The 19,133-nt window shown below is 29.4% G+C and overlaps 2 protein-coding genes across 2 annotated transcripts in view; both read left to right on the top strand.

The window, feature by feature from the left end:
- The window catches only part of LOC107455655 (fasciclin-2-like), a 132,250-nt gene that overhangs the window by 61,271 nt on the left and 51,846 nt on the right, over positions 1-19,133 (top strand). The window lies entirely within an intron of this gene.
- LOC147807041 (uncharacterized) lies at positions 15,476-17,549 on the top strand. The gene is made up of 2 exons (XM_087167743.1): positions 15,476-16,048; positions 16,637-17,549. Exons 1-2 carry the CDS (start codon positions 15,989-15,991, stop codon positions 17,522-17,524), a joined length of 948 nt encoding a protein of 315 aa, XP_087023869.1. The 5' UTR covers positions 15,476-15,988; the 3' UTR covers positions 17,525-17,549.

Below are 19,133 nucleotides of genomic sequence, written 5' to 3'. Positions count from 1 at the left end.
AAATTACGGTATTAAACTCCCTAAATTTGTTAGGAAAATAGAGCTTTAAGTTTAAATGTTATTTTAATAATATTCAAAATTAAAGGAATGGGTCTACTGACGATGAGTTTTGAAAATAAAGGTGGAAGAGGCTCAATGCTGGGCACATTACCGACATTATCTCGTTGCTCTTGAAATTTTGAATCATATCCTTCCATGATTTTCCTAGTCCAGACTAATAAATAATATATTATTAATAAATAAATATAATATTAATAAATAAATATAATATTAATAAATAAATATAATATTAATAAATAAATATAATATTAATAAATAAATATAATATTAATAGACTTACTAGAGAGAGTGAAACGTTTGAATTGAATTAGTTTTAGAAAATACAGCTAAAGCAAAATAATTTAAACTTTTGAAAAAATAATTTCCTTTTTGTGGTGCATGGAAGAAAATAAATGATTGCAAAATAATACACAGGGATTAGTGAACTGCAGCAAAGAGCGAACTTCTGCCTGCGATAAATGAATATCGTGGATTTATGTATATATAAGTTTCTTTTCTTAAGTGATTCAATTTAACTAAAACATTGAATTAAAATGAAACATTTAACAGAACACCATAGACACATGTAAACAGAATTTGTATTGCATTTCAAATACAATTTGTTACAAATTTGCCCAAGCAGATTTTAAGTTTTTTTTTTTTTTTTCAGAATGCTGTCAATAAAAATTATTTTCAGTTTTTACTGCTAGCAATTTATTTCCAAATATCACTTTATCTTTAATAACCTTCAACATGCTGCAGAAATTGATCTTTGAAAGCTTTAAATTCTTAAAACAAAAACTTTAAATAATCTTCTCCGATATTTAATTTTTTATAATATTACTCAAGGTAATTTTTCTTTTTCAAAAAAAGAAAAGGATTAGGCTCAGAAAAATTATGTATTACCTATTAAAAATTATAAAGAGTGTCAAAAAAATTATAATTAAATAAAGTGAATCCCATATAAAAAAAATTTATTCGAATAGAAACCAATAAATGAAGCATTTGAAATTAATGAGACACTTTCGAAAAAGATTTTTTTCTGTTAATCATAGCTAAATTTATTTTGATTTAATAGAAAATAATTCATTTTGTCATTAACCCTGCAATACTCAGTTTCTTAATTAAATTAATTTAAGAATCGTTCGTGATTTTAACTAGGCATATTTTAAATTATGTTATAACATTTGTAGAGTATTTAAAATACAAAGTTCTAAATAAAAACATTGACACATTAAGCATATGTAAGTAGTAAATACATCTATTACCTTTAAAATATGAACTAAAAATGAGTTACATGCTTTAACTTTTCTCCATTAATTTTACTTCCTAGAGCGTAGCTAGTTATTTTTTAATTAAATTATTTCCTAATAAAAAATTTAAATAAATATTATTGGCATATAGATATTTTTTCAGTTTCCATTATAAGAATTAGTAATGTTTCTCCGATTATTTTGCTTTTCAATATATAACTTATTTCTCTATTTCAAAATCTGTTAATTTTAAATTATATACTGTATGTCTCAGATTTTTGTTTTAAAAGCATAATTAAAAACAAAATAAACACTTAGTTTCAAATACGTTTAGATATACTAATTTGGTTACCTAATCCACCAAAGCTGGCATGTTTATGCAAATCAAAATTAATCTTACAGAACGAAAAAAGATAATTAAATTTAAAGAACGTTCAAAAAAGCACCCTTTTTTAATGAGATCTTTAACCTAGCAAATATCACTCAAGTAAGTTTTAAAATATTTGAAAGAAAAAAAATCGTGTGCTGTCTTATTTTTATCTATGGCGAGTTCTGAGCTAATGAAGAGATTCCATTTTTCATACTGTTGTATTAAACGAATTAATTGAAAATTTCAAACGAATATTAGGATCGGGGGTAAATTAATCCCTGACAGGTTCAACAGCTGCTGTTTGAAGTTCAGAATGATAGGACATACAGTTCTGGAGTTATAAGAGAGAGAGAGAGACAAACAAACTCTTAATTTTATTATAGATAAAATGTAACGAAACTAATCTAAACAACATTAAAAAAATACAATTTGAGCTTTAATGTGTCAGATATACGCTGGATACACCTTACGTACTTTTTCCTTACTTACTTTATCAAAAAAAAAATTTCTTTTTAAAATTTGAATTTACAGTTTTTTACACACCATATAAATTTTCAGAAATTTAATATAAATATGATATACATGTGTTTGACCTTTTTATAATAAAATTAAATTTCAAGTGAAATCATCCCTTTATCGAATCTTAAGATGCTGCAGAATGTTATATCTAATGTAGAAAGAAAGGAAGGAGAACTGCCTGGAGAATTTAATTTCGGAACTCAGTCAGCTGAATTCGTAATTGTATTGACTCAATGTGACTTCTTCTCTATAAAATAGATTAAGAGAAGGAAATATACGACGAAAAATAAATAAGCATCTTTCAAGCAATTGAATTCAAGGAAGTAGAAGAAAATTTATTCGTTTCAATAAAAGATTTAAATTGACTTTTTATTTTGTTTCTCAATCTATCTAAATTACAACGTATGGTTAATTTTCTCTTTTTTCTGCTTGAATACAGAAGTTTAATTTAAATAAGTGTGAAATACATTCGAGTTGAAGACTGTCTAATTATCTTCCTTATCATTACAGAAGCGTTTGGTTAAATTCCTAAACCTTGGACGGTGGATATTCAGAAATATTAAAGCCACCATTTCAAAAGAATTACCAACTAGGTACTAGCAAATTACATAATTGCAATTACATAAATAATCCCAAGAAACTGAAGCGGTGAAATATTACTGGATTTAAAATTTCATTCTCTTCAGAAATATACAAATTGGAAATAACATTCAACGTGTGTCAAGAGCTGAAAAAACCTTTAGCCCTGTGAAAAAACAGGCTTGCATTTTCAAAACTTGCCAGATGTGAATGGGAGGAAAAAAATGATTTTGAAATTTAAAATTCAAAATTGTTAACTAAAAAGGAAACAATACAGGTAAAAATCAAAGATAGAACTACAGTATCTAAATGAGGAAAAAAAATGAAAAACTGAGCAAGAAAAACCGCGAGTGAAGCAATTTAGGTTAAAATGCATGTCCAAAGCTATGTACAGAAAAGGAGGAATTAATGTCATTAACAAGAGAATCAGAATTTATATGAATGAAACAAGATTTCAGGGTATCAAGATGATCTGATGTGACTAGGGTGAAAATAATTGATTTATTACTATAAAATTACTCTTTTTGATTGTTTTTGAGCGCTTGAAGCACTTTAAATGTTATTTCCAATTTGCACATTTTTGAAGCGAATTAAATTTTCAATCAAGTAATGCTTAATTAGTTTACATTGGATAACAAATTCTCTGTGTTACAAATTCAACTGTTAAAATTGTTGGTTACCAATAAATAAAAATATAGCGGCAGTGATGCTTTCTAATTAATTCTATTTAATAAAAAAATAGTTTTATTGTTACGTTTTTCAATATTTATTTACTATTGATTCGTTATGGTAAGTACACTCAAGCGAAATGTATGTGGGGGGACATCAGTAACTTAATAGTTAGAAAACTATCTGAAATCAGGTGGCTCTGAAACGCATTTTTTTATTTACATAAATAATGTAAAATCAGTTGTTGTAGAAGTAAAAAAAAGTTATTTCATAAGACGCAAGATAGTCGGGAAAACTGTTTATTTAAGTTAAACCTTGATTATGATGTACTGGTCACCATCAATAATCAATTATATTAACTTAAAAGTGGAATAATTTCGAATATAGTCAACCATGGTTTTTATGAGTAAAACTTCTGAAATCGTGTTTTGAGTAATCTAATGAGGTAAAATCCCAGGAAAGAATATCAAATAGCAATAATTTTAACTAATTACATAATTGATTACATATCAGATCATAAAGCTTATAAATTTGTACATGATTAAGTAATGTTGATTAATATCGACTTATTCCTTTTTCTCCCCGTACGAAAAGAGTATTCGATGAGTACTATATATTAATTATCCAATGTTTTAAGATGCATTATTTTTTCTGCCTTAAAGAATAATTGCAAATTATTCCTATTTAAAATAAATATTATCCAGTATTCATGGTCGATTCAATAGCTTCTATTTACACACTAAGGAAAAAAGTGGGATTAAGGCTACCGGAATATGATAAAATTTACTGTGTTTCTGACTCTATGTGAAATAACTTTTACCAAAGTGCTTTGGTATTATTGGTAAAATTAACTATAATGTATGATTTTATTATATGTGATAAATTGGTAAAATTAGGTAATTTCATCATAAAATCTGAGAGCCTGGCATAAAAACCCTTTTAGTTAAATTTACTTTATTTCTCGTGTTTTTGCTAACTGTGTCATGTTAAGAATTGTAATTTTGAAAACCAGAATTTTCGGTAAATCATTAACATATGAACTAAGCAATTATTGAAGAAATGGTTTAAATATAATGGTTTTTAACATCAGAATTATATTTTCCTTTATTCAGAAATGTCAATATTATACTGTTTGGTAATTCTCCTAATTTTTTTTTCCGGGCAGGAATCAAAAAAAGAAACAATCGAAATGTAATTACAAATTTTAACATTTTTGAAGCATAAGGCGGTAGTTTTATTTGAAGCATAATATAATTACCACAGGGTAATGACATTTTTGATAAGCGTATCTTTACGACGCCACAAGCATAAGGCCCTTCCGCAGATCAAAAGAAGTCTCATCACGCGGAAGCAAATCCATACAACGTAGGAGTGCCAAGAAATGAGTGACACGAATCATATAGCCCCAAGTAACACCCGAGCTAGAGCATCACAATCGATTCGAGGAACAGAGAATATCTGCTGAAGCAAAAGAGAGCTGAAAGCCACTGGACGGCAGCGATAAATCCACTGCCAGACACTGGGAGACCAGGCCGACAAAAAGAGAGTCATCCACCACTCCGCTATCCTCTGAGAGTCTTCCCGCTAGAAGGCTTTCGAACCCCATACTTTTATTATTAAAATACAATAAAAATTTAGAAAATAAATGTCAGAATCTCAAACAAAAAAAAATAACTGCAGAATGAAAAACACCTTTCAAACGACTTATCATAGTCATGGTCGATGACCAGCAAGTGTCCATGAGTATCTAGTCTTTCTCTGTGTTCTGTCCAGGGAAAATAGAAGGGTGCAAACCTGTTTGTAGAACTTCAGCTGCTGTGCCCCTAAATGTTGTTTTCTTTTTATACACAGGGAACACAAGCAAAATCTTAAGGGACTAGTTTATACTATGTCAATGAAAGCTAGACTTCTTCCCCTATGTATATTCTTCGGCAAAACTATACGGGTATTTAAACATCCACAACTAGCTTGGTTCCGAAAAAATGAAATTCAACTGTACGTTGGTGCTAAGCTTTTTGTAAGGTAAAGATGCGATTGAGTTGTGTTTCATCAAATGAACAGTGGAATGTGGTTTAATTAATTTATCCAGTTGCTTCACATGTCATATGACTTGGTAAATACTAAATTTTCTTGTGTTAATCAACTTTATGGTGCTGCCATCTATAATTGAAGGAAAATGTTGTATTCTAATCGTCCTAGGTTACACATTGTACAGTGCAGGACACTGAAAAATCTATGTTGAAGCAAACATTGTGGTCTCAACGCTGAGACTCGAACGCCAGTTCAATCGGTCATTAGATTGACAGATGAACCCTCTCGGCTATAATATGTACCCAGCTACAAAGAATTAAGTGACTTCATTAGGTGGGACTAGTCGGTGTAATGAAATTCTAGTTGCTTAACTGTATTAAGTTAAAGCAGTTAATAAACGGTTTTTCTGGCAGTTAACAGTTTGAATACCATCTTATTTACGGTTATTTAACTGTTTTGCTTGAATATGATAAAATAACAATTAATATATTTTTATTTTGCAATTTTTTCCTAAATATTTCTAACAGCGTAGCACAAATTTTTACATTGTGTACAGCGTTGTCTACAAAAAAATAGTTTTAGGTTGTCTATAAAAAAAATTTGTAGACAACGTGAATTTCTGAACATATTGGGGGAGCTCGAATTGCTAAATTTAAGTTATACATTTTTTTAATTTAAAATAGCTTACTCCTTACGTGTCAATATATAATAAGTCTTATGAATTAATTCGAATGGTTCCAATTTCATCACTATAAAACCTTTTTTTGATAACCAAGTATTTAATTGGATATTATTTGTCTAATAATATTTCTTCAAAGCCGCTTTTTGGCCGAGCGGTTAGCGTGCCTGACAGCAAAGCCAATAGCTGCGGGTTCGAGTCCCACTCAGGGCATGGATGTTACTTTCTGTGGTTGCCCTCTGTTGTGCGTGATGAGTGAATGTTAACTACCCTGTGAGTGGGTAATATTGCTCACCTCCGTGAATTTAGTCACAAGAGGCTCACCAGTCAACGCAAAATGAGCAACTTCTCCTGCATCTTCCGTGGCGAAGAACGAGGAGTTCAGAGCCGACAGTTAAAGGAAGAAAAGTATTTCCTAAAATGGAAAATAATTGCACAAGCCTGCAATGAAAGAAATACAAGGGATCTGATAGCTGTTTTTTTTGGTGCTGAAATGGAAGATAATAATGAAATTTTCTGTCACGTCGCGCTTTTTTGAAAAATTCAATTTTACTAGAGTTTTTATGAACATTTCCCATAAAAAAGTTTTCGTTTTTGAATTTCTTCACTTCTTGACTGACCAGCATTCTACTTTGGTTAAATCTACAAAAGTACCCCTCTATGACTACTCCCTGTTACCGTCTCTTTCTCTGTCATAAATCTCTTTCTACCAATAGCGTCGCGAGAATTCTTATCTAGGTTCGCTGACCTCTCATAAACACAAGCAAGCGTAATAGGCAGTCATTTTAGCGTCTACTTTTTCTGTGCGTTTCGTGAAACATGGCTTCGAGTTCGAGACATTGTGAAAATTTCCCAGGTGACTTTTTTTATATTTGCGGCAAATATAGTGTTGTTAAAAATCGCATGAGGAATATTACTGACTATGTAAGACAACTTCATCTCTCATATTTTGGCATGAAACTCGAAGAACAGGACAAATCGTGGGCACCTCATAAAGTTCGTGAGCAGTGTCTCAATGATCTACGCTTATGGCAACAAGGAAAGAAGACTGCTTTACGATTTGGAATTCGTATGACGTGGAGGGAGACCAAAAAACCACTTTGATGATTGTTATTTTTGTTCCTACCATGTTCGTGAGTATAACCAGAAAAGTCAAAGGCTAATACCTAATCCTGATAGTATTCCATCGGTCTTAATCCTCGTTCTTCATGGAGCTAATGTGTCTGTGCCTCTAACTGAATTGCCATTCATCTCTTCAGAGTCTTCAGATTCTGAACATCCAGAAGTTCAAGGCTCCGATATCGAATGTAAGCCATTTGTAGCCGGTTCACCTCAGCCCTTCTCTAAGGTTGAACTTAATGATCTGACTAGAGATCTAGGCCTTTCAAAAGAGGCCACTGAATTGTTAGGCTTCAGACTGATAGAGAAAAAAAACTTATTGGCCAAAGGAACATCTTCTTTTTGGTGCAGGAATCGTGAAAAGGAGTTTATTAAGTACTTTGATGAAGAGGAGAACTTGGTCTATTCTTCGGATGTTCCTGGATTGATGAGCAAATTTAATGTCATCTACGAAAAAGATGAGAAGAGGCTGTTTATTGATTAATCTAAAAGAAGCCTAAAAGCTGCTCTTCTTCACCATGGGAGCCAGTATGCATTTGTACCAGTTGGACTTTCAGTATATTTAAAAGAATGCTATGAAAACCTGGCTCTCGTCCTGGACAAAATAAAACATATATACCACAGTTGGACCATTTGCGGTGATTTGAAAGTTATCTCCATGCTTCTTGGTCATCAAGGGGGATTTACAAAGTTCTCATGTTTCATTTGTGAGTGGGACAGCCGTGACAAGACTCAAAGGCCGTGACAAGACTTGGGTAAAAAAAGAATGGCCGAGAAGACAAAATCTTGACCCAGGCACCAAGAACATTATTCGAAGCAGCTTAGTTGATCCAAGAAAGTATTGTTACCTCAGCTACATATAAAATTAGGTGTAATGAAGCAGTTTGTCAAGGTTGTTCCAAAAGTTGGAGATCGTTTTATATGCCTGTGCAAAGAGTTTCCATGTTTATCCCCAGCCAAGTTGAAAGAAGGAATCTTTGTTGGTCCAGGTATCCGCAAACTCATGAAGGATAGAGATTTTGAGCAGGACAGTAACGGAAAAAGAAGATTGGATTGCTTTCAAAAATGTCGTTAGTAAATTTCTAGGTAATTACAAGGATCCTGATTATACGGAAATTGTAATGAAACTGCTGGACAAATTTAAAACTTTGGGTTGCTCAATCAGTGTAAAAATACATTTCCTTCACTCACATGTGGACTTTTTCCTCGAAAATGTAGCAGTCATCGGATAACAAGCGGAAAGGTCCCATCATATCAGAGATATGGAACGTAAATATCAAGGAAGAAGAGACAAGAACATGCTCGCCGACTACTGTTGGATGATAGCACTCTGGATAGACCTGAAATTAGGCATAAAGGAAGGTCATCAAAAATAAGCTTCAGAGGAAAACGAGTATGCATTTAAATAGAAACTTTTCTCTTTTGTTTTTTTGCTTGTTCTGTTTTTAGTTTCAAACTTTCATGTACACATACACAATATTTGTTATTCTTGGTCAATCCTCAATTTTACGTAAGTTATCTTAATAAAAATAAATTAAAATGTTATGCTAGTGATTTTTTTCTAGAAACTGATGTAAAAAGTTTGAAGACAAGGAACTTATTGTTTTTCTCGCTACCACAGGTGACTAGTGTGATCTGCTAACAGTACTTTTTATTCATTTTAGCCTATAAAAATTAGCTGATAGCTCGAAAATCAAATTTCTCTTACAAGATTAAATTTTACATAGATCAAAATGAATGAAAATAACAGCTACCGGATTGTACATGCAAAATTGTTTGTGAGAGTTCCTCTTCAAATAGGATTTTAGTGAAAACATTAATATCGATTTTACAAAAAATCCTGATGTGATTGGGAAAAATGAAGATCATTTTCGAAATCAGCATATCAAATAACATTTAAATCAACAATAACTTCTCTTGTATTTTTCAAAAACTTCAATTTCGCATACTTGTGTTATTAAATATATTCAGTTCTTATTAAGAAAAAAATTTCACAGTTTATTTATTTATCAAGTATGAGAGTTTGGAATTACTTTATTTCGTTCAAAATGCAATATTAGAATTTATCTAACTATGAATGAATCTAGTAATTTCTTAAGTCACTTTAATCATATATTGAGTTCAATGTTAATTCATTTTCTTCCGCTAAAAGAACTTAATTTACTAATACTAGCTCCAGTTTCTTTTTCGTACTTAAAAATGCTTTTATCAAGTAATAATTTTCTGGCATATAGCTTCGAGATATATTCACATCAGTGAGAAAATTCCTTCAGGGCTTTCTATTCCATTTGGATTGCAGAAAAAATTCTTCCCCAACCAACTCTCTTTGGTATTGGCATTTATTTCCGCTTTTTGAGTCTTAATTTCCTTGAGCAGCTTAAATGAAAAGCCATTTTTTGGATGAATAGTATTTAATACATCTTAAGAACTATCATTTAATACAGCTTTATTTTTAGGAAAACTTGTCCATTAAATGCACTGTTTATTTAATAAAAGAAATGTTAACTATAATTTTTCTACGTTAAATAAACTTGAATGTTATTTTTACATTAATTTTTCACCTGTAATGAAAATAAATCTTTATTACTGTGTTATATAATTTTTCCTTTATTTTCTCATATTTGCATGCCCATTCTACTCATTTTTTATAAGTGAATTCTGTAATAAGATTTTGCAAATAAATGAATACCCTGTACATGTTTTAAAGAACTATTTTCAATTATACACATATACGGAATTGACGAAAAAAATCTAAGAAATTAATATTCCTGAAATTTAATTTTAAGAAAAGTAAACACAAGACTCGGGGCCCAAACAAAATTTCATTTTAGTTTTTATGATTATCAACCCATTAATGCCTGAATTGCATATCATTTGGTTTGAAGTGAATATTATTTCATTATTTAAGAAGTCCTTAATCGAAGTTTGCTTTAAAACTCCAACTTACTTTATAACTAAAAATCTACTTAATCATTTCTAAAGCATCTTGGTCACTATCTTTAACACTAGTGTCTTCATCTTTTTCTACATTTAGGATAAAGAATTTAAAAAAATAGAGCGCACTGTGATCTAAATAAACATGCTGTTTTTTCGACGAATTTGGATTCTTACTATCAAAATTAGAGAAGGGTATCTGCTATCTGGAGAATATGATTCCACTAGTTTAGTCATGAGAGAGGTCGGAAATTAGGACACCTTATTGTTCGTTTCATTTTTTTAGATTTAGATCATAGGTCAAAAGCTAATTACGCAAGGAGGAACCTGCGTAGTATTTTTTTTATTTTTTAAAATTAAACTTTTAGTACGATGCTTAAACTTTATGCCATTGTGGGACGATAGGCACTAATTTCAATTCAGTGGATTTGCTAGTTATTTTGTAATTAATAATTAAAGTCGTTTGATCTGCCACACCCCCTGAAATGCAGTTAGTTTCCCCATCTCAGCTGAAGATGACATAATATAGGACCAATACGACTCCCATCACCTTTCGATACACTGAAAGCTCTGTCGCATCTCATAGTAGAGCATTCATAAAATGTCTCTTAGGGGAGAGTCGGGGAGACCCCACCCACTTAAGGAGTATTGCTTATATTTCTGTATAATCTTGAGTAAAAATCAATATTTTTGTATGTTCCTATTGTTTTATCATCTAATTAAATAATGCAAAAAGAATAAAAGAACCAAAAAAAGAATAGTTTAACTTAAAAAAATAGAAATTTAAAAAAAACATGTTTTTCAGCTCTTTTCAAAATGCGAAGGGCAGCCCCGCCCAGTTTCAAAAATTATGTTTTTTGACTGTTTTTTCAGGTATAAATGAAAGCGATCAATGTATTGACAATAGATAAACCTCATTTATCATTTTTATCACAAAATTATTTTATTTATTACATATTTATATACTTTTAGTGAATTCTATCATTTTGTAACAACAAATGTCATTCTTTTTATTATTATTAATTGGGTCCGACGATAGCTCAGTTTCACAAAAATTCTCGATATAATAGAAAAAAGTTCTCAAAAATCTCTAAATGGACTGTAATAACTAAACACAGCACTTTATTAACATGACTCAATTAGAGCAACGCTCTTTTCACACATCCGAGCTCATCGGATTCATTGCACACACTCTGAATTTTCACAGATGGCACTTCTGACATCAGCATTAATGTATATTAATATATTATAATATTAGTATATATTTATATTAAATCTTTAAGGAAAATAATTTAATTTAAGTAACAATAATTAATAACAATAGTTGTTTTTTAATATAAACTTATTTGGTTGATCTCTTCTTATAAACTCGTTTTAATTTGCATTTTTAAATATATAAATTTATGTTTCATATAATATTAAAACATATATTCGTTGTTACAAATGCATATAACTTTCAAATTTGAAGCAATAAAATAATAATCTTTGCAGCAGTACATTTATCAACGAAATAAAATTGGGCGGTGATACCTAACATTCATGTGAGCGGGGCTACCCGAAATCCAATTTTTTTGTAAATTTGTAGTTACTCGAACAATTTTTCACATATAAACTTCTTTCTTTGTGCAAATTAAACTTAAGACTACATACTTTAATGCTGTATGTATTGAAAAAATTATTTTTTTAGTATTAAAATGAAGTTTAATCAAAACATTCAACCAATTTTTCTTAATTTCATGACTACTGTATTCGACATATTTTCAAAACTATTGTTTACCATGTTACCAGCTGCATAAATACTTGAAACTTTGAAAATAATCTTTTTTTAATTTAATAATTAATGTCCGACGGCCCATTGACTTGAAAAAATATTCTATACATATGAAATTGACAGTGGGTGAGGGTACCCGACACTCCCCTAAACTAAAAAAAATAAAAAATCCAAATATTTACAACAAATATTAATTTATACCACGTCGCATAAGCTTAATATTTAATACACCATATGCAAAATTTTTTGATAGAAAGAGGCGAAAAATGACAGGATTGGTGCAAAGCCACCAAACGTGATGACGAAAAAGAAAAAAAACGTGAACTGTCTGAAACTTTATTATTGTTTTATTGTATTTCTTCGTAGCATTTTAATCTTATAAGATTGCTTTGCTTTTTATTTAGCTTCTGTGAAGGAACCATTCATTAAGCTGAGTTAAAATGCTCATGAAATGTCCTTTAGATTACTCCTTTTTTCTTTTTTTACTCTTTGAAATAAAAGGAATTTTTTCTTAGAGAGTAATCGTGTACAGGCTCATCCTTCTTACAAATGTTTTTTTCATAATATGAACTATATCATTTCATTCTGCTTCAGTTTCTCCATCTAAAAACATATGTAATTTCCTTTTTCACTTTATTGAAATATAAATTCAAAGATAATTCACTTTAGTTTTATGTATTTAGGCGGTGGAAAAAATTAATAAGAATTGACATAAAATATAAAAGAGACTAAAAATTCTTTGCATTCCTTGTAATAAAAATTAAATTAAATATTTTAGAATTGAATAATAAATAAATAAGAAAGACATTTTTTGAGAAAATAATTAAAAACTATTTCCTTGAAAACTTTTAATATTTCCATTTCCTCTGACTACGATCAAACCAGCATGTGATTTTTTAAAACATTATTCGTTAATGTACGTTATTTTTAAAAATAAACCAACATTAATAAAAAATAATAATTTTCTTCCGAAGTTATTGAGAATAAAGTGCAAATTACGAAAGTAGCTTTATTTTTTTTTCTCATTCCAGTTATTAATTTATTTTATTTTGTCCATAGAAATTTTCGCAGGAAGAGTGAGAGAGGAATTTAACCAATATTTTACCACACTTAAAAAATTAGGTTTTTTGAAAAAGATTCTATCACATATTGATGAAACACCAAGTAAAACATAACATTCAGAAAACTCACAAAAACTTTAATGGTTTAATATTTACAAGCTGTCTATAGGACGATGGTCCAATCCACTACTAAATGCTTTGTGATCAAGCCTCTTGTCTTACATGAAATGGCAGGAAATATTCGACGTAAAGTCCTAAATTACATTTTGGGCACACAGTCTTAGGTTCTTTTGCAAAGTTTTTGTAAGCTAGCAATGGACTTTTTTTTAAATTAGGATTTCTTATTAATATATATATATATATATAACATTATCTGTTTTTACATGTTATATTTACTTTTTATGATCTATTTTTATGTAGTTATTTTATAAAATTTTTTGAGTGCTCCTCACACTATTGTATTAATATATTTTGCTTTGGCTTTATTGATACAATATCAGAAAGTACTCTGTTTTGCGGATATAATCGTGTGGGCTGAAGAAAAGATTATATCTTTTTTTCCGGTTTTTTTTTCTCCGGTTTTTAATTAACATTTCACTTTTTTTTTTTTTTTTAAATAAAATTTTGTTTGTTATTTTTTTACTTATTATTTCCCACCCCCCTTTTTTTTTCTTCATATGTCTATAATTTTTCTTTGTTTTATTCTTCATTTTGAACTTATATATATATATATATATATGATCAGTTTGAAATTTCAAGTAGTATGGGTTTCTTTGTTCAACCCCTAAGCCTCTCCTTGCAATATATTGAGGCACGCTCAATACTATGTAAGACACTGTGGTGTGTCGACGAAATTCGAGGAGTTCTAGAATTTGTTTAAAAAGTTAGGAGAGTTTCCAAGCTGCAACCAATGATGTCTCAGATGTATTAAGGAATAATGGTCAACATTTTTTTCTTTGTAGCGAGCAACAATATGTTTCCATGAGATTGTCAAACACGTATACTCCATTCTTATACTTCTTATAAGAAACAACACATGATGGTATGTCTACTTTCAACTTGTGTCTTCAAACTTGGTACCAATCAAATACTACCCTACTATCATTCCAACTAACAGCTGCTATTTCATTTCTAGAGTCAAAATTTCGGTGAGATGTTCCACGATTTATCTTTCCCAACATTTTAGATGATTTTGAAGGGAATTTCCTGTACCAAAGAAGATTTTACTTTTGAGGCTAACGAAAAGATCATAAAATGTGAAAAAGTTATCCATATAAATTTTGCGGTTTGCGAGAGTTTCACCTATTGATTGCAAATTTTCAACAATCATGGGAGATGATGACATTTTTTCTTTCTTTATCTCAGACTCAATATCTTGCTTTGCTCTTTGATATGGTATCATAAGAAAATAATATCCATCAAAAGATGTGAGCATCCAGAGCTTGTATCCAAATTTTACGAATTTCCCTTGTATATACATTTCCTACCGTGTTTTCCGAAATAAAGAAACGTTCTTTCGTCAATATTTAAATGTTCCAAAAACACACCAAATTGTTGTATATCTTTATTCAACAGCTCATAAATTGGACGATCTTTGTAATAACTATCTGATGAATCAATAGCAGTGTTGTCATTGAAGTGTAAATGCTTCTTGATATCAGATTACCTTTTTCTCGATATTGCTTGACTAAAGAGAGTTGTTTCAGTATCAAAAGCAATTTCCCAGCACTTTTATTTCTCTAAGCAAAATGTGATAACCGCAGTAGTATAAGGGGCACTTTGGCTTCCGGAAGTGACGTCACTCCGGAAAGCCAAAGTTTCCCCTTATACTACTTAGCGCGTAAAACCTGATTGCTAATTAAATCTGATTTTCGGGATGTTCTTTTAATTAAATATTTGTCTATTTTTAACTATATTATTTTAATTTATTGTCTTTTTTAGTGAAATAAATGTTTTTAATTATTTTTTAGTAAAATAAATGTATTTAAGTTCTTTTTTTTTACAGTTAAAATTGTATTTTTAATTAAATACGCGTATTTACTACTTTATTCATTCCATATTATAATATTAAAAATAATATTCATTGGTGTTTCTTTCGGAAGAGATGGAAGAATCTGAGAGTTTAAGACTCTTAATAATTTCTATGATAATAAACGAATATTGTCTAAACGCATATTTGATCGAAAATAATTGCATCGCGCACCTGCCGCATAAATTCGTTTCATCTTTGAACGAAATAATTGTAAAACGTACTAACCACATAAATACGTTTCATCTTTGAATGAAATAAATGTAAAGCGTATGCTATTTTATTAACGTAATCAATATCAAAGAAATATTTTTCCAAAGTTCTCTTAAGTCTTTTTTTTTTGTTAATTAAATACAAATTTATGAAAAAGGAATCTGGAGAGAAATTTTAGTGATAGTATCATTGAAACTCATCTTTGATCAAAATAATTGAAACGAGCTTGCTGTTTTATTAACGTAATAAATATAATAACAATATTTTTCCAAAATTCTCTTTTAAGTAAGTTTTTGTTTTGTTTATTATATGCAAATTTAAGAAAAGGGAGTCTCTATTACACGTAGGGATAAACAAAGCACATTTAATTAGTCTCTTAATAGGTTTTAGAGGAATGAAATGAAACCCTGAACAAGATCTAACAGGTTTTGAACATGACCCTCCCCCCTCCTTCCGTTCTGATCAGGTTTGAACAAGGAACTAGCAGACTGATCGTGTTTTTCCAAAGAATGCACTTCGAAACATGTGCAGTTTGGAGTTGAACTAGTAGTTTGCTTCTTTTAAATTTATTCATTGGCTGTTTATATTTCATTCAAAAAAATTGGCAACAGGACTCAGAAATTTTATACATATATAACCATTTCGAAGTCACGAAACATTTATAAGAACGTATGCTTTAAACTTCAAATAGTATCCATCGAAGTCTGAGAATATATTTCATAATGGCTGGAGTTGAAAGTTCAGAAAATACGGCAATGAAGCGAAAATATGATGAAAACGATGTAAGTATATTTTATAGTAATGTTTATTTTATTGTAATATTAGATTTAAAAATAAAGCTATTTTATTCTTTTCAAAGTCATTATTTATTTCAATTGTATTTTATTATTAAAGTAAATAATTATTATTAAAATTATTTATCTTAAAATTTATTATTTAAATATATAATTAAAATTTTAATTTCAAAATTATTTTTCCATTTCCTTAACTATAATATTTTATTTTTAATTTTTTTATTTAATTTTCGTGTTAATGCTTTTTAAATTTATTTAGTTAATAGGTTTTACTATTTATTTTTAATTATTCCCTTTTAATTTTATTTTTTAATTTTTATTTAATTTTTTATTTAATTTTAATAATGACGGTTTTATAAATATTATGTATTTAATTATATTATGTATTTTGTATTCTTTTTTCTTTTTATAATATAGAATGATTAAATTTAAATAAAAGTTTTATTTTTATTTAATTTTGATATTTTTCCAGTTTATAATTTTAATATTTAATTTTCAAATATACTTCATTTCAGTGTTATTACTAAAATTTTATCACTATTTGGTCAAGAACTCAAAAACGTTTTAATATTACAGGAATGCAAGTACGTTGGCCACAAAAATGGAAAATTTCAGAGAGACAGTATCCCAGAACACGTTTATCCTCTTGGCAACCATCTGTTTCTGACTTTGAATGCTTACAAGAGGAAAGTAAAGATCCATATAAGAACCTATAAACTTCATCGTGAGATGTATTATCCCTCCAAAGATGGTGTTACTCTAGAAATAGCCCAGTTTAATGTGTTGAGCAAAACATATGTGCCTCCGATGTCGGTATTTGATGTTGTTGATATTAACATGAAATTGGATGCTTCAGATCGAGATGAAAGAGATACCTACTACGTCCAAATGCAAGAAGATAAATATTTCACATTATCTCATGAGTATCAGTGCCGAAGCGGTCGAATTTATAGATCTACTGTCGAAATAGATTCAGTGCAATGGTCACAACTCGGTCAAGTGCGCGACACAGTGATTTGTAATTATATTAATTTAAAATACAACACCGTCAAGTTTAATGAACTGTTCAAACGACACACGTCATGTAATGTTCTCAAAAAAGTGTCTGACGAAAGCATCGAAAGATTAACCTCGTCATCCATGACTCGTGTCCTAAGGAATATTGTGAACAATCATATTTCTCTAGAAAAAGGACTAAAAACTATACGAAGAACAGACGAACTCCCAGAAATCGAAGAAATTAACACAGTTTATGATTTTTATGAATCGTGCTTAAACCTGAACACAGTAAGTATAGTTACTGACTTTGAAAAGGCGTTGAAAAAGGAAATATTTTTTCCTACAAAGTATCCATTTCCCTTAATTGACTATATAAACGAACAATATCTGAATACTGTTAATATATTTGAATTGATAATGCTTGCAAAAATTGATTTTTGTTCATTAGATGGCATCAGTGTTTAGTTCAATAAATATTATGTGATGTGTACTATTATAGTTGTTATTTGTGCTTTAAAACCTTATAAGAATGTGTAATTTAAAATTCGTAATAGAACTAGTATGGCATTTTTTTTAGCATTTAATAATTTAAAAGATAAGAGGTATTCTTTTGACACCTTAATCATTATTACAGAAAAAAGTTTTGCAATATGTTTTTTTAGAGATAATCACTTTAATTAAATTATTTTTTCACAGAGGGCAGCACTGATAATTGTGTAATTTAATATTCGTAATCAAAATTAGTATAGTATTTTAATTTTCATAGTATTTAAACACTAAAAGTTATTCTTCCGACTCCTTAATCGTTATCATAGAAAAAAGTTGAACAATAAACTCTGTAATTAAATTATTTTCTCATAGAGGGCAACACCAGTAAAATGCGCTTCATTAATGGAAAATTTAACTAGTAAATTTAAATGATGCGGAATTTTTTTTCGTATTTAGATAAAATGAACACTCTAAAATTTACTTATAAATAGATGGAATTTTTTTTATATTTATTATTCTTGCTAGAAAGCAATATAAACTTTACGGCAGCTACATAAAAAGCATTCCTTTAAAAAAATATTCATTTTGCTCGAAACTGGATAACAAATATAACATTGTAAAAGTGTCTAACTTCTAAATAGTATTATGAATGAACAATTAAATGAATTATATAGTAAACCTGAACTTCCGGGTAGTTTTGGAGGAATAAACGCCTTACAGAGAGTTTTAAAAGGTAAATCTAAAGTTAAAGATATAAAAAAATGGTTAGAGAAAAAAGATTCTTATAATTTACATAAACCTCTTAAGCTAAACTTTAAAAAAAATAGAGTAATTGTAGGCGGAATTAATGAACAATACCAAGCAGATTTAGTTGATTTGAAATCCTTAGCTAAACATAACAAAAGTCACAAGTATTTGTTGACGTGTATTGATGTTTTTTCAAAATATGCATGGGCTATACCTTTAAAAGACAAATTAGGTAATACTATATTAAGAGCATTTAAAAAAATATTTAAAGAAAGGAAACCCGAAAAATTACAGACAGATTCGGGAACAGAGTTTAAAAATAAAATTGTACAAAATTACTTGAAGAAAGAACAAATTCATTTTTTTACAACACATAATCAAGCAAAAGCATCTGTTATTGAGCGTTTTAATAGAACCCTGAAGACGAAGATGTGGAAATATTTTACGGAATACAATACACGTAGTTACATAGATATTTTAAAAAAACTTATTTTAAGCTATAATCATAGTTTTCATAGGAGTATTAAAACGGAACCAGCATCCGTTACAACTGCAAATCAAGGAAAAGTGTGGCAGAATTTATATGGAGATCTACATATGCTCAGAAAACCAGTAATAAGTTTTAAAGTAGGAGATACAGTTCGTGTTAGCAGAGAAAAGGGTCATTTTGAAAAAGGCTACGAGCAAAACTGGACGAGAGAGTTATTTACTATTACTCACGTAATTCCAAGAAATCCTACTGTATATAAAATCAAAGATTTAATGGATGAAAATATAAAAGGAACATTTTATAGCGAAGAATTACAAAAAGTAGCAGATTCCGGTTTTTACCCCGTTG

This window comes from Parasteatoda tepidariorum, chromosome 7 (assembly GCF_982258835.1).
Source record: "Parasteatoda tepidariorum strain Cologne lab strain chromosome 7, Ptep-v5.0, whole genome shotgun sequence".
NCBI classification, from domain to species: domain Eukaryota; kingdom Metazoa; phylum Arthropoda; class Arachnida; order Araneae; family Theridiidae; genus Parasteatoda; species Parasteatoda tepidariorum.
This window is presented reverse-complemented; position numbering and strand designations above follow the sequence as displayed.